Genomic DNA, 17,437 nt, shown 5'->3' on the forward strand with positions numbered 1-17,437 from the left:
TAAAAAAAGAGCCTTTAGTGAGATTTTGTTTTGGGGTAGACTTGTATGTTTCCGTTATAAGCCTTGAATTTAGTTTCCTAATCATTTAATTTGACCTCAAAACATAAGTGTGGCTATTTTCTCAATTTGCTCTAAACACAAAATGTCACATTTTCAGTCAGAAACATAAAAGTTAATATTAGTGTTATTAACTCTAAGCCATGCCAACCTGATAAAAATGTGTCTGGTTTTATCTAATGAACAGTGGTGTAAAGTAACAAATTATAAATACTCCAATTACTGTAATTGAGTAGTTTTTTCAGCAATTGTAAATTACTAGGGTGATGCAGTGGTGCAGTAGGTAGTGCTGTCACCTCACACCAAGACGGTTGTTGGTTCAAACCTCAGCTGGGTCAGTTGGCATTTCTGTGTTGAGTCTGCATGTTCTCCCTGCGTTTGTGTGGGTTTCCTACAGGTGCTCCGGTTTCCCCCACAGTCCAAAGACAGGTGAATTTGGTAGGCTAAATTGTCCGTAGTTAATGAGTGTGTGAATGTTTCCCAGAGGTAGGTTGGGGCTGGAAGGGCATTCACTGTGTAAAAACGTGCTGGATAAATATTACGTTTTCACATTCATTAATCCGTTTTCTTTTTGGCTTAGGTTTTTATCTGGGATCGCCACAGCGGAATGAACCGGCAACTTATCCAGCAAATGTCTTACGCAGCAGTTGCCCTTATAGCTGCAACCCATCACTGGGAAACATCCATACACACTCATTCACACACATACACTACAGCCAATTTACCTTACCCAATTCACCTATACCATGTCTTTGGACTTGTGGGGGAAACTAAAGCACCCGGAGGAAACCCACACAAACACGGGGAGAACATGCAAACTCCACACAGAAACACCAACTTACCCAGCCAGGGCTCAAACCAGCCACCTTCTTACATCTCTGAAATATGCAGTCTCAGCTTGCAAATCCACGTCTGCATCCAGATACCATTGAACGCATCAGACTTTCACAGTCACTACTCCTGAGTACTTTTAAAAAAGCAACTTTTTACTCATACTTTGAGTAATATTTACAACAGATACTTTTAGTCGACTTGCACAACATTTTTGGGCAAATATGGTACTTTTACTTAAGTATGATTTTTTTAGTAGCTACAGTTACAGACAACATCATAACTACAATTGTTGAATGATTCAATCAGAATTTAATATGTATCGTTTATTCCAAAGCTTGTTTAATCTCGAGTGTATTTAAAAAAAATTCCTCAACTTGTTTTTTACAAGTGTTTTCAAATTAATCCTTAAGACCCCTGGAATTGTGAGTCTTCTTGTAAGCGTTAGACCCTTAAATGATGGCTTTATAAGACATCTTATTTGAGTTAATTTCCATATCTATAGTAACTAAACTTACTCCTACTATTTAAAGTAATTTTAAGTTGGAAAGTGCATACAGTATGTTAGAAGTGCTCGTCTAAATACTGTAGGGGTGCAGGTGTTGTGGTTTTGGTTGTCACTAGAGGCAGCGCGAGCAGATCTGTCATGTGCGTCACGCACACACACAAACATTGCTGCTGATCAGGAAACTGAACACTTTCATTTTGCGAACTCTCTGCTCTCTGTCGCACTTCTCACGGAAAAAAAACAACTTACTTTTCAGAATGGTAAAAGTTTCTTTTAACAAGGCTTTCGCCCTAAAGGATCCAAAAAAGGAAACTCTCATTAACGAAGAACAGGTAATGTAGTTACGTAGTTATTAACAAATCTTGCTGCATATTGACAGTACTTCTGTTTCGTAACCGCGTTTGAGGAATATTATTTATACAATGTATATTTTAGTTCGGTTATAAATTTACTTATTACCTTTAGCGAAGTAGATCTCTCAAATACAGAAGTGTTTTTCTTTGTTCATGTTTGCGCGTCAGACTTTGATCAGTGAAATGAGTTATAAAATGGCTGACAGCCCAAAGTTTGTCAAAGACCGCTTAACACTTTCAAATTTATATCCTGGCAAAAAGTTATTACTTCATTAAATTCATAAAGTATACTGACAACTCCTTTATTGAAAGAGATATTTTAATACAAGTAAAAGCATGGTCAAACGTATAAGTTTACCATTTGTTTACTTTTTTAAAAGTGTTATGGTGTAGTCCATTTATTTTATAATCCCTTTTTTAAACTTGGAAATTACTGTAAAGTTTTCCTTCTTAAATACTGACTAATTTTCACATAGCTGTGTTGATGTAATAGTTCTTTACTATGGTATTTTGAAAGAAATCATGCTAATGTAAGAATGTATAGGTATGCATGTTATCAAACATAGTTTCCTGGTATTTGTAGGGTGTGAGAGACCTGCCTGAACAGACTGTGTTTGTTTGTGTTGGCCTCTGACTTTTGCTTATCCGTATGCCGAAAAAGAGACTTATTTATTAATTGTATATTTTAAAATTATTAACTACATAATTAAAGTGTAACACTGACCCTCACACAAAAATAAGGTAGAGACAACTAAAAATATAGGTGCACCTATAATGTTTTATGTCTGTGTACTTTAAAGGACAATATCTGATAAATACCTCTTTAAAGGAAAGAAATACAGTATAATTAAAGTATAAATAGACTTTAAAAGAAAGTATACAATCCACAGTAAATAATGAAGAAGTCAAAGAAAGACTACAGTGGCCAGTTTGTCAAGGCCTCTGGGTGCCAGGGTGTTAAACTGAAAGAAACAAAGGATAAAAAGCCATTTATAAACGGGAATGGATATGAGTAAACAGCAGATGCTTTCAGTTTGATCAGAAATTCTCAGAGAACTGTACATAAAGTGTTCCAGTAAGAGGGTATTGTAAGAGGAAGACTGAACACCACAACTGAATTGGAGAAGGAGAGTTTTTTATTTTTTCAAAATACATTTCAATAGAACAAAAACAAAAAAGTTGAGACTGTAGCACTGTTATTAAGATTAAGTCGTCTCAAATGTGGTTTGTACGCAGTTGTTCTGAGGTCTGAAGCGTACAAGATGAGACACCTAAAACGCCACTATCACAATTGTAATTAAATGATAGATAAAATTAAAATAATAGATAAAAACTGATAACTAATGTAACAAACGTACATTTTTATATTTATCATCGTAACAAACATTTATCACTCTCAGATCTGAAACGCCGTATTTGCAATTACAGAGAGATAGCAAATAAGTATATTTTCTGGCTGACTAAAAGGACACTTTACTTTTATATCTGTGAGAGGTTTCCATAAGTTGTGAAAAACAGACACGTTGAGGCATGTTTAACGTGGGCACTTTTAAACATGTTCATGATCTAAGCAATTTTCAAGATAATGAATGCATTGCAAAAGGATTCAAAAATGAAAGCCAAGAATACAAAAAATAAAAATAAAACAAAGCAGAAAATATAAGCATTTTGTAGAGTTTGGTAATACAGAAAATGTGTATTTAATTTAACTGTGGAATCAGGAAATTGCTGAAGGCAAGGTTTCTAGATTAAGCATTATAAAACTCCCATCTGCAATTCCTGGTCAAGGCCATCCAACACCCGCCTCCATGTATTTAAAATAAGGCCTGTGTAGTGACTTCAATGAAATAACATGGTGAAAATAATGTTAAACATGTATCTATATATGTAATAAGGAGGTCTACAGTGGTTGTCTGTGTCTCTCTTTACAGCTTCATGAACTTTTTCTTTCAATTGATGCATAAGCTTATGTGTGCAGTTATTGTTTGAGTCAGGAAGCATTTGGTAGATGAAAATGAATGTTCCTTTTTGCTGAGTTTTGCAGAAGTTACTGACAAACACCAAACAGCTTTATGATGACACCTCTTGGTTGAAGATACAGAGAGAATCTCACTTCTTTTTTTTCTTCTTCTGTTTTTCTCAACAGTTCAATTTCTCATAATATATGTGTAGATAGACTACAAACAAACTATGGGTTTATCAGAGCTGGATTGTAGGCTGATATCTCCTGTTTGTCTGCTGTGAATGTATACAGCTAGAGAACTGAAGGTTCAGGCTGTTCAGGTCAGGCTTGTAGAAGGTCAAAACAGTTCCTAGAAATGCGGGATTTGAATTTAACAGGGAAAACAGATGATAATCATATTGTTTCCTTTCAAAATAAATTAAAATAACTCAACATAAACACATTGAGCTTTTATTCAAGGAGGCTTCCTTGTTTATTATTTATATGCTTCCTAAAAATAGAACCATTTTTATTTAACAACTATCACACAGACACACACACACACGCGCACACACACACACACACACACACACACACACATATATATATAAAAAAAACACTTTTCATTTTTGGTATTAAAAAATAAAATATTTTTGGTATTAAATTATATAAAAGCATACATATTTGGTGGAATAACTCAACTGGTGGATAAACAACAACAAATTTTTTTTTTTCTTATAATGTCCAATTGCCAGAAAAAAAAGATTGAAATGACTATATATAATGTATAACAAATATTAACACTTAAACATAATCCAATAAATTCAGAGGAAATGGATATTTTCAAGCGGTCTCTTCAGCCTCTGTACCTCAGTCTTAAATGTCACTTGTTCTTTTGAAATTTAATGTACTGATTTGGTGCTCAAACAGCATTTTTATTACTCTAATTAATTTTCAAAACAGTTTTAGATATTTTTGTAAAAACTGTGCTACAAACACTGTTGCTATAATTGACTATAAATGTCTAAATAAAAGTATTTGAAGCTTTATAAATGTCTTCACTGTCATTTAGAATTGTCTGAATTTATAATTTTTGTATAAACATCATAGTTTTTTTTTTTTTTTTAATCTTTTGAAAGAGTGTGTATATAATTGCAGTCATGATTTGAGTGTGATTTGTCCTGCAGGACCCAGAGGCAGTGGTGCTGGTGCGTCATCAGTCTCGGGTGTGGTGCTGGTGCTTCTGTCTGGGATTGACTCTTGTGCTTTCTGGCGTTGTGGTGGCAGGAGCCTATCTGTATAGGTACTATGTGTTAGAGGTGAGATAGTCAATGTAACCATGGTAATATCACAAACAAAACGTAATATATACCATGTTTCATTTTGCATTGATGTTTAATTTTACTTTCATTCATTTCTATAGAGTGTCCACCACTATTGTTGACACCCTTAGTAAATATGAGCAAAGAAGGCTGGAAAAAATGGGTTAATTGTTTAACCTTTGGATCTTTTGCGCAAAAATCAGAATCTGAATTTTTAAGGCAGTATTCTTTCTTCAAACTTGACTTTTCTCATGAGGTAATAGAATTGCATCTCAAAAGGATTCATGTTGAGACCTACTGAATCTACAATCCATACTAATTGGCTTAAATTCTTGGTCATATGCACCAATTACTTTTTTGTAATTTACACTATGCATTTTTTTATAATCTGTAACAGGGATGTCCAAACTCGGTTCTATGACAAGTTTTTGGTCTATAACAGATTTTTTGCTGGATTTTAATTCATGGGGATTGCTTCTGCTTTTTAAACTTACCAAAAATGTTATGTACCAGTAATGCTTGAATCGGGGGATCATTTATGATAGAGATTTTGACATTTTTCCACCTAGATTGGGATGTAATATTTAGTCTGGGTTGCATAGTCAATAAAAATAGTCAATAACATAAGGTGATGCCATACCTCTTTCTTTCATTTGTTAGATGTAATGTTTTGAATTTAATACTGTTTATTTTTTCTCTTGCCAAATAAATGTAACATTTTTAAGCAGAATTTCTACAGGTAGTATAATAGTATAAGTAATAGATATAGATATCGTGGTAGAATCTTCATCTTTAATGAGTCAATTGAGTTACTAAGGCGGCCTTCCACATCTGAATATCATTATCAATTCTCAATAAAAGTAAGTTCAGATTTGCATCTACTAGTGTTGAAGTATCTTTTATTAAGTACAGTTGAAGTCAGAATTATTACCCCCTTTAAATCTTTTTTCTTTTTTAAAATATTTCCCAAATTATGTTTAACAAAGCAAGAAAAGTTTCACAGTATGTCTGATAATTTATTTTTCTTCTGGAGAAAGTCTTATTTGTTTTATTTTAGCTAGAATAAAAACAGTTTTTATTTTTTTTAAACAATTTTAAGGACAAAATAATTAGCCCTATATTTTTTCCCCGATAGTCTACAGAACAAACCATCATTATACAATGACTTGCCTAATTACCCTAACCTGCCTAGTTAACCTAATTAACCTAGTTAAGCCTTTAAATGTCACTTTAAGCTCTATAGAAGTGTCTTGAAAAAATATTTAGTATAATATTATTTGCTGTCATCATGGCAAAGATAAAATAAATCAGTTATTAGAAATGGTTATTAAAACTATTATGTTTAGAAATGTGTTGAATAAATCTTTTCTTTATTAAACAGTAATTGGGGGAAAATAAACAGGGGGGCTAATAATTCTGACTTCAACTGTATATTCTTAAATATTTCATCAAATTCTGAAAATCTGCTCAAATTATTGAGAAAAAAAACTGAAGATGCCTGAGTTGGCTTTTAGTTTTTTTAAACCCTTGCAACCAAGTCATGGTTATGTAGGTGACGTTGTATTCTAGTTTTTCTGACCTCAAGACCAAACTTCCTCTGTATAATTGAATGAGTCTGGCTTGTGTATTATTTTATATGTAAAGGCCGGTGAAACAGAACATCACAGTTGAACACTTTTACATTCCTAAGTCACTAGGTGTACTAAGTAATACTTCAAAAATGTTTTTGCTAAAATGAATTCAAACCAATAACTGTGGGACCCATATATTTAACAAAGATATTGTTTTTTGATAAAACTCTGCTGTGTTTGCAATTGTTTGTTCTCAGTGAGTGCAGAGTTTGCTTTGTTAATATTTCGAGCAAAAAGTTAAACATTTCCACACAGCCTTCTTTGCTTATATTAGCCAATATTAGTAGAGGACATTGAGTTAAACCTGTCATGAAAGAGTGATTCACAACTAGTGGGTTGTGACCCAGATACATGTCACAGATCTGTTTTAAAATGCAAATACAGCTAACCATATAATAACTGCAAATGGTGCATGTTTAGGGTCACTACGATGACTTAGTGGTTAAAAGGTTGCTGATTCGAGTTCTGGCTGGGTTTTCCCCCATATTTCAAAGACATGGAGTATACTGTAGGTGAATTGAATAAACTAAACTGGCTGTAGTGTATGAGTCTTGGGTGTTTTCCAATACTGGCTTGTGGCTGGATGGGCATCTGTTGTCTAAAACATATGCTGGAATAGTTGGCAGTTCATTATGCTGTGGTGACTTCTGAAATCGAAACTAAGCCAAAGGAAAATGAATAAATGAATGGTGCATGTCTGCCACTTGACTTAAATCAACATAGAAAGGTAATTTAACATGAATTCATTGATTCCTTTTCCTTCAGCTTAGTCCCTTTATTTATCAGGGGTGGCCACAGCGAAATGAACCGCCAACTTATCCAGCATATGTTTTACACAGTGGATGTCCTTAAAGCTGCAACCCAGTACTGGGAAACATCCATACACACTCTTTTACACACTACAGCCAGTTTATTCATATTCCCTACACCTCATGTCTTTGGACTGTGGGAGAAATCGGAGCATTCTTTAGGAAACCCACGTGAACACGGGAAGAACATGCACACAGAAATGCCAACTGACCCAGTTAGGACTCGAACAAGTGACATTCTTGCTGTAAGGCGACAGTGCTAACCACTGAGCCACCGTTTCGCCCCCTTTAACATTAATTCCTTAACCCAAAATAAAAATCATAATATTGTGCATATCATCATTAATTCTCATTAAAAAGGGTTCAAATTTGCATCTGCCAGTGTCAAAGTTTCTTCTGTTAAGTGTAATCCTAAATATTTCAACAGTATATAGTGAGAAAGCCCATTATCTGGATGAAATTAGTAGGATGATACTTGATGTTTGTTTTCTATCAGAGATTTATTAGGAGATATGAAAATAAATCAAAATTGTTAGATACATTATAGCTACTTTTTTCTTTTTTGTGTACAATCCACAAAACTGAACAGAGGGACCAGGTGTTTATCTGTGGGCTGAAGTACTACGAGGAAGACTATGAGCTGAATGAAGAGGTGGACCCAGAAATTGGAGCACCGCTGAGGCTGATTGAGGAGAATGTCAGCTTTTTTGAAGATGATGAGGTGGAGCTCATCAGTGTACCAGTGCCAGAGTTCAAAGACAGCGATCCAGCTGGCATCCTGCACGACTTCACCATGGTATACCAAATATACAAAGTTACACACACATATATTTGTACAGCTAATCTTTTTTGGGACTTCGATTGTTTTTATATATAGCAAAAAGTGTTTTTTATTCTTTAAACTAGAGCAAAAATTAACCCTCATAGAAATTGTTCTGCATTTTTAGATTTACAATTTTTCTATTTATTTAACACTTTATTTATGTTGTTAAGACATTGTCCTTACACCATAATTTTAAGTAGAGCATACACACACATAGTGTTAGCCTATGGAAATTTATTGTTTGTGGCACCTTGAAGTTTTGGTTTATTTCTGGAAAGACATTATGACATTAGCTAATCAAAATTAATTAATCATCAGCCCAAACAAAAAGTTGTTTTGCTTAATCCACCGCAAACTGAGCAGACATTAAAGCCTCAGTCACACTACGAGTGGCAAGCGTCCAGTGTTGTCAGATATAGCTCACTTTTTCCAGCCCAAAAGCTGTCCAAAACCTGCCCAAACACACAAAAACACCCAAAATATTAGATTAATATTTTATTTAATTTTAATTTATTTAAATCAGAAATTAGCCTAGTTACTTTAATTATCATAATTTTTTATCCATACAGCAACCAACACCAGCAGTCACAGAACCACAATTGTACAATTACAACATAACTGGATCACATCCCAACACGGCACTTATTGTTCAGTAGATTACACTACCTATTCACCTATATATTGTAGATTTATTTGTTTAAATATGATATTTAAAAAGTTTAGAAACTGTTTGCATTAAATATATTATAGAAAATAAATTATTTTAGATATAAGTTTTAGTCTGTTAGTTTTAATAATATCAATTAGCTAGTTTGCTCTAATGTGTCTTTAGTAAATCTGGTGAGCCTAAAAATAATTCATTTGGCAACTCATAAAACTATGACTTGTTTGACATAACAGAAGCAGGACACAGAAGCTCCAGCTTTCACTTTGGATTCCTAGTATAGATTTATGTAGCTGCATTATGATGTTTTACATTCTTTTGAACACATTCAATTGCTGCTTGTCAATCAGACAACGCTTCTATGTTCGCTCTTGCTGTCAATTCCAGGAAAAACTGATCAATAAAAGTTTATGATGTACAGCTGTGTTTCTGCGTAAACCTCATGCATCCGAAGGGAGTCAGATGTTTATGTGTGCATGTGAAGGGGAGTCAGAATTTGATTCTTAAACTTTTCTTCAACTGCTTGTCGGTGGGCTAACAGTTTACACTACGCTTTGGTCACTACTAACTGAATGGAGTAAGAGCACACAGATATGTTTTTTTTAAAAAAAAAAAAAAAAAGGTTATTTAAAATTTATGTTTCCAAATTGCCCAAATTTTGTCAACCCACCTAAGCCATTTTAACCCGCACAATCAAATTCAAAACTGCCCAATCTGGCAACACTGCAAGCAACCTTTCATTTCAACGGAGAGTTAGTGACTTCCGGCGACTTCTGTCAACCTGAGCGACAGTTGGTGACCAGGTGGGCATGCCAAGCGACGCAACAAAGTTGAGAAACCTTTAACTTTATAGAAATGAAGATCGGCTTACTTGAGCAGCAGCCAATAAGAGCCACCATTAGAGCTCACGTGACCCTCTCTCAGCAAGCTCAGAGGCTGGTTGTATTCGTGCTGTAGACCTACACAGACCTGCATTTGCAGAAGGTCGCCTCCCAGAGCAACAGGCAGCTATAACATCACTGCTAGTGTGAACAAGGGGTTCGATTTACAATTATTTAGTATATTTAATAGTTATTTACCTTGTTGGGACATTGTCTTTACAACATAACTTAAAGTAGAGCATACACACATGCACACCCATACACAAACACACATAGTGTTTAGCCACAGTCTCCCTGAACTATCCGCCCCATAGACGTCCATTTATGCGCATTCGATTGCGTCTGGAAATGCAAGCTTGTGCGAGAAGTTTAGCAGTTCGCTGCATTGCAAAGTTCAAGCTTGGTGAACTCTGACATGCGAAATCGCATTATGTGACTGTGTGAAACTAATCGAAGATCAAAACATGACCTCTTTGGACAGAAATTTAAACCAATGAATCAATCGCTCGCTTTTTACAATGTTTAACCATCTTGATTAATCCCGACCTTTTTGCAACACCGTACAACAGAATTTCACATCCTCAAACTCTAGTGTGACCGCGGCTTTAGGCTATGCAAATTAATTCTTTGTGGCCCTTGACAAATAACATGACAGATAACATTAGCTAATCAAAATGAATAATCCATCAGCCCAAACATCAGCTGTATCCACCGTAAACTGAGCAGACATTAACTGCTTTTCTAAAATGTTTTGTTTCTGTGAAAAACATTTGAATGTTTTGTGTTAAAGCAATTGCTAAAATATTAGCTCATTAGTAAAATTAGAATAAATAATGGAATTAGTATATTATGTACTTCCCAGATCACAGAAAACTTTTAGGGTTAGGGCCTACTCACACTATACCATCCGTGCCGTGCCCAGGCCTGTTTCCCGGATCGTTTGAGAAGTGCGAGTGTGCTAAATCGGGCTCAAGCACGGTTCACTTGGCCGGCCCTGGCCCGGTTGGAAGAGGTGTGCCTGAGCGCGGTTCACTTGTGCTTTGGCGCGGTACGCTTGTGTGTGAGTGCAAAACGTGCCAAAGCCCGAAACTGAAAGCGATACGTGACTTTTAGGGGCTGTTTCATATGGATTTATTAATCATTCTTACCGTTCAGTAAACGCAAACTGCAGTAGTTTATTAAAGACGAGAACTCCTCACAGCACGACAGCTGCGCGGCTTCAGCAGACCTCATTCCTGCAGCACGAGGGCTTTATGATTGTTTATGAGCGCCAAAATTGGCGGATCTGTTCGGCGAAATATCTGACTGCGTGTCACCGCATATCAAACGACTGAAACAATATACTAGACAAATCTCCACTGTGCTGCTGAGTGAGAGAGCGCTTCTCACTAAACAGCGCAGCAGCGTCATATGACGTAAGCGTGCCGAGGTCCGTTTGTGGTGTGAGTGCGGGCCGTCGGGGAAGACGGTAGGGGATACAAGCGTGCTTTGGCCCGGTTCGAGGCAACTGTACCTAGTGTGAGTACGGCCTTAAATGTAGGTTTGGAATAAATTACATTTAAAAATGATATTCAAACAGAAAACAGTAATCACATTTTTAACATTTGTCTAAATATGACAAATACTATTTATACAAACACAATGATTACATTGGAGTTTCACAGCAAAAAAGATACAAATATCATCAAAAGTTTGTTTTAAATGAGAAAAATCCAACGAAATGCTTCTATTTTTTAGTCTACAATCAGTTATATAAATAATTTGAATCATTTAATTAATATTTAGTAGTGTCTGTAATTATATATGTAAAATGATGCCTGAAGAAGTTGTGTGTGAATTTCAGAAACTGACTGCTTATCTCGACCTGAATCTGGACAAATGCTACATCATCACTCTCAACACCTCAGTTGTAATGCCACCAAGAGACTTTCAGGAGTTCCTGGTCAACATCAAGGTAAGCATCCAGAATAAAAGTCAGTGAGGGATTCTCGTGTCTTTTTTCACACTAAATGAATTTTGTGTGTGTGTGTGTTTTTGCAGGAAGGAATGTATCTTCCTCAGACATACCTGATCCATGAGGAGATGATGGTGACAGAGAAGCTGGACGACACCAGTGATCTGGGCTATTACATCAATAACCTGTGCAAAGACAAAGACACGTACAGACTGCAGCGCAGAGACACCATTCTGGGTGAGAGACTACAAACCAACACTTAATTAGACTGTATACAACAAACAGTGTGTATGTTTTTCCATAAACACAGTCCTCCACTAATATTGGCTTGATGAATATCAGCCAGGGAGAATCTCTTATTTTAGTTCAACTGTCATATTAACAAAGAAAATGCTTTCATTGAGCATTTGCACACACAATACAGTTTGAAAATAATATATGTGTTAAATATATGTGTTAATTCAAGTGAGCAAAGTGTATTTCCCCCTGGAAGACTTTTGAAAAGAAAATTGTTCCACATAACTTCCTCTTTTACAGAGTGATGTAAACATAAGGGCTGCGGTTCACTCCACTTTTAGACATGCACTTCACAAACTTCCCCTTTGGTTGAATCCTCGCGGCCATTTTAAAGTACTTATCACTTTATCAAGTGAACGAGGGGAGCTTACATGGACATACCCTTGATCCTCTTGACAGAGGAAGTGATTCTGCTTCAATTAAATTAATCTTTTTTCTATAGAGCTTTTACAATGTAGATTGTGTCAAAGCAGCTTAACACAGAAGTTCTAGTAAATTAAAACTGTCAGTCCAGTTTTCAGCGTTGAAGTTTAGTTTAGTTCAGTTGGTGTGGTTTAATTTCCACTGCTGAAAGTCCAGACACTGAAGAGCAAATCCATTGATGCGCAGATCCACAAGTGCCAAACCAAGCAAGCCAGTGGCCAGGAATGAAACTTCACCAATTGATGAAAGTGAAGGAAAAAACCCTGAGAGAAACCAAGCTCAGTTGGGCACAACTATTTCTCCTCTGGCCAAACTTCCTGTGCAGAGCTGCAGTCTAGGGGCTGGAGGCTGGATAACACTCAATGACCGCCACACCATTAGCTCAGGATGCAGCCTGTTACAGGATTATGAATACCTTGTAAAAAATGTAAAATAATAATAATAATACATTTTTTTAAAAGGTGCCTTTTTGGCAACTCTGACACCATACAAAAAATTAAGAGCATTAACAATAGTTTAGATACAATTAAGTATTAAAAGCCACCTTAAATAAGTGAGACTTGAGTCATGTTTTGAATTATGTAAATTGTAATTGTTGTGTCTTATGTCTACTCCAGCCCCTATATGTCCCAGAATGCATTGCAATTGTGACATCACAACAATGTAGTTCCCAAGTGCTCAAGGGTTTAGAGGGCATTCCAATTTAACCCATTCTGATGTCCTGCCAGTAGTAGACAGTTGTGTAACGTAATCAATGACGTACAAGTTAGCAAGTGAAGGGCATAAAACATTGGACTGGAATACAGCCAAGGAAATCCACAGGCCAAACTCTCATTCATGGCAAACACGTTCATGAGTAACTCATCATTAGGAGAGACACGCAGCAAACGTTGCTGTAATCTGAGCTGTTTTTGCCAAGATAAAACATCTTGTTGTTGTTGTTTTACACTTCCATTGAGAAATTTTACCCAAAGTATGTCACAGACTTTTCATTAAGGATCATTTCAACTTGTGGAAAATGGACATCTGGTCACCTCTTTAGAAAAATAGCAGTGCGATAACTAGGATGATTCATCAAAACTTCTAGGAAGAGGATGGTTTAGTGGACAAAAATAAATCTGAGATTAGTCTTGGGAACAAAAAATCTATTCAATTCAATTAATCTTTATTTTTATAGTTCTTTACAATGTAGATTCTGTCAAAGCAGCTTCACATAGAAGATTATAGTAAATTAAGACAATGTCAGTCCAATTTTCAGTGTTGAAGTTCAGCGTGGTTTAATATTCACTGCTGAGAGTTCAAACACTAAAGAGTAAATCCATCGATGCTCAGCTCCACAATTGCTGAACCATGCAAGCCAGTGGCCACAGCGGCGAGGAAAAAAACGTCACCAATTGGCGAAAATTAGAAAGCCTAGAGAGAAACCCGGCAGGTTGATCACAGCCATTTCTCCTATGGTCAAACGTCTTTTGCAGAGCTGCAATCTAGGCGCCGGTGACTAGAGAGTGCTGGCCGTCCAACGTAGAGAAGCTGCAGGTGGGAGTGGTCACCGGCTGGTGTACAGGCTGTCTCTTCAGGATCAATGCGAAGACTTGTTGGTCACTGGGGTCTTACGGGGATCAGTCTCATGCTCTCCACTCCTCCATAACCACCACAGCAGCTGCTCAGGATACGGCCTGGTCCAGGATTATGGAAACCCCGGGAATAATAAAAAAGACAAACCTAAGCGCAGATGCCGTATAACTTATATATAATTATTAATAATTAATCATTTCTTTTTGGGAAGTGGTCCCTAAATCTGTTGCCCTAAATCAGGGGTGTCCAAACTCAGTCCTTGAGGGCTGGTGTCCTGCAATGTTTAGTTTTAACCCCAATTAGAACACCTGAGCCAGATAATTTAGTTATTTTTAGGTGTCTGAAGTTTTGTTAGGATAAAAACATTAGTGCAGCTCATGTGACGTGTACTGTTTTCAAACACTTTGAAGCCCCTGTGCTGCTGTAGGTGTGGTTGTAAAGGTGTCATGCTGCTCGCAGGTACACCTAAACACAACAATGGCATTTAAGAGAGACAAAGAGTTTCATAAATATCTGTCAAACAGCCTTCTGCGTACCATATCTTTACATTATGTTCTCTTTGCTGTGGACAGACACTAAACTCAGGGCCCTGTCCCGCTTTGTTTGAGAATTGTGATTGCTCTGAATCAGGCTCAGGTGAGGTTCAGTTGGCGGGTCCTTGTTTGGTTGGAAGAGGTATGCCAGAGCACGGTTCAGTTGGGCTTTGGCATGGTACGCTTGTAGTGTGAGTGCAAAGCGTGCCTGAGCCCGAACCTGAGAACACAATGTCACTTTTAAGGGACTGTTTCATATGGATTTATTAATCATTCTTAATTTTCAATGAACGCAAAACTGTCTTAGTTGATTAAAGATGCAAACCCCTATCTGCATGACAGCTGCACCATCAGGAAACCTCCTAATACCTGCTGCACAAGGACATTGTGATCATTTATGAGCGTCAAAAGTGGCTGATCTGTTCAGCAAAATAGTTGTCTGTGTGTCACTGCATCCCAAACCACTAAAAGTAACACAAAACAATATAACTAAAGCAATCTCATCTGTGCCGAGTGAGAGCGCTTCTCTCTGTTAAACTGAACAGTCCCATCATCGATGACGTAAGCATGCTCAGGTCCGGTTGGTAAATAATGCAAAGTGAGGTTAGGCTAGGCATGGGCCAGTATAAGATATTGATGTTATTATAATCTTGGATAAATATCACGGTTTCACAGTATCACGGTATTGTGCTCACTCAGGGCATAAAACAAAAACTTTTTTACCCTTTGAAAACTATATATTTTATATTTTGAAAGATTTATAATATTTTGGATCATTAAAAACGTCAGGCTATATAATTCAAATGAATCATTGATTTCTGCTGTCTTCATTAGTTACAAAAATTTACAATTTAAAATGGCATCTTTGGAGATTTTTCTTTCTGGAGATACTGTTCTAAAAAACTAAAAAAAAGAAGAAGAAAAAAAATCTTACTCATACCTTAGAAACGGGATCACAGATAATTTTGGCGGTTTTAAAACCTTGACTTTTCCAAACCGCGGTATACCTTAAAAACTGTTATCGTCCCATGCCTAGTGCAGGCCGAGGGGGAGAGGGGAAGGGGGACAATCGCGCTTTGACACGGTTCAAGCCTACTGTACCTAATGTGAGTACACCCTCATAGTAAAGATAAATAAAGGTAAAGTAAAGGTTTGGATAATGTGTTCATGTGGCTAGTGTTGTTGTTTAGGATGTTGTTTTCCTGTCTGACCCACATGGAATGAGAAACAGAATCGCACATCAAAAAAGCGATGCTCCAGAACAGACTCAATGTGTAATCATCACGGCCCAATGGAAGCTCAAAGGTGTTTAAGAACCAAAACAAACTGTTTTAAAACAGCCAAGATAAACTCAAAAAGAACTTCCTTTCAGCCAGAGTTTGTTCGAAATCATATCATTTAAGTTCATTTTTCCATTTCATTTAAAGTATACAGGGGCCTTCAGAAAAGTTTCTACAAAAAACTTTGCTCATATTTACCATCAGAGCCAACATTATTGGAGGACACCATATGAGCTCAAGCAACAGTATTTTCTCTCATTACACAGCAAAAAATGTTGTGTTTAATAGACGTCTAATAGACATCTAAATGTAGACAGCTTGGCTTAAACAAGGCTAAACTTAGGCTGTCAGTAAAATAGACAGATTAGACAGACTTTATATGTGAAGCCATTCATTTCTGTTTATTTAATGATTGGCCTATTCTTAGACGTCTATTAGATTTTCACTGACAGCTCAAATTTAGCCTTGTTTTAGCCAAGATGACTATGTTTAGACATCTGTTAGACTTTTTTTTTTTACAAACAAAGAATGCTTGCTGGGTATGTTCACCATATAAACATGTACATCTGAACTATGTCAGCCCACCATAAACCACTTCCACTGCATGTTTTTCTCTACAGGTATGCAGAAGCGCGAGGCTCTGAACTGCCACAAGATCCGCCATTTTGAAAACAAGTTTGTTGTGGAGACTTTGATCTGCGAGCCATGAAGAGCACATGAGCATCTCTGACAACAACAGCAGATCTACAACACCAAATTAACGCAGTCGAACGCTTTCCTTCTGTAGCTGTTTATTTTCAAGCTTTCTTCTTCTGTGTGGAGTTTGTTTATTCTTATCTGAAATGTGAATGTTTTCTAGATACAGGTGTATTATGTTTTGTGTTTGTATATGTTTGTTTTTTTCTTAAGCTATTTGTGTGAATTTCAGATTAACGAAAGAGTTATTTTGTGCACAAGAACAAAAAGGGATTAGCAATAACTACTTTTGGCTTAACTACAAATCAGATCAGCGTTTAGAAAGTGATTTAATAATTCATTTATTCCCATGAGCTGCTGAAATGGATCAATTAATTTGCTTAATGAATAGTGACTGCTGTTTTAGTTTTTTTACTATTTGAAATTAGAATACAGAGTGAAGAAGCATCGTCATCACTGTCTCTCAGCTGTGAATCTGCAAATTAGAAATGCTCAATTTTACACAAATATTACAAGTGAAATCTCCTTTAGTTCTTGGCTGATTTGTATTTAATAAACTGTCTGTAAGATCCTCCATTTTACACATCTTCAGTTTTTCTGTTTTCAGATACAAGCTCCTTAAATCTAATAAAACTAAAATTTAACAAAACATTTGTTGTTCATGTATAGCGTTTAAAGGTTTATAACAAGGGTGTCTAAAATCGGTCCTGGAGGGTTGGTGTCCTGCAAATTTTGGTACCAACCCAAACACCCCTGGACCAGCTTCATTTATTTATTTAAATGTTTTTTTTTTTTTTTTTCATGAAGTTAAATGGAGCAGCACGGTGGCGCAGTGCCTGCCAATAAGGCAAATAATCA

At 36.3% G+C, this 17,437-nt stretch overlaps 1 protein-coding gene across 1 annotated transcript; it reads left to right on the forward strand.

The window, feature by feature from the left end:
- Positions 1-1,576: 1,576 nt before the first annotated feature.
- Positions 1,577-17,228, forward strand: itm2bb (integral membrane protein 2Bb). The gene is given in 6 exon segments (NM_212976.1): positions 1,577-1,728; positions 4,879-5,010; positions 8,043-8,249; positions 11,665-11,775; positions 11,862-12,012; positions 16,504-17,228. Coding segments are annotated over 6 exon segments (765 nt in total). The 5' UTR covers positions 1,577-1,653; the 3' UTR covers positions 16,593-17,228.
- Positions 17,229-17,437: the final 209 nt, after the last annotated feature.

Source organism: Danio rerio, chromosome 9 (assembly GCF_049306965.1).
Source record: "Danio rerio strain Tuebingen ecotype United States chromosome 9, GRCz12tu, whole genome shotgun sequence".
Lineage (NCBI taxonomy): Eukaryota > Metazoa > Chordata > Actinopteri > Cypriniformes > Danionidae > Danio > Danio rerio.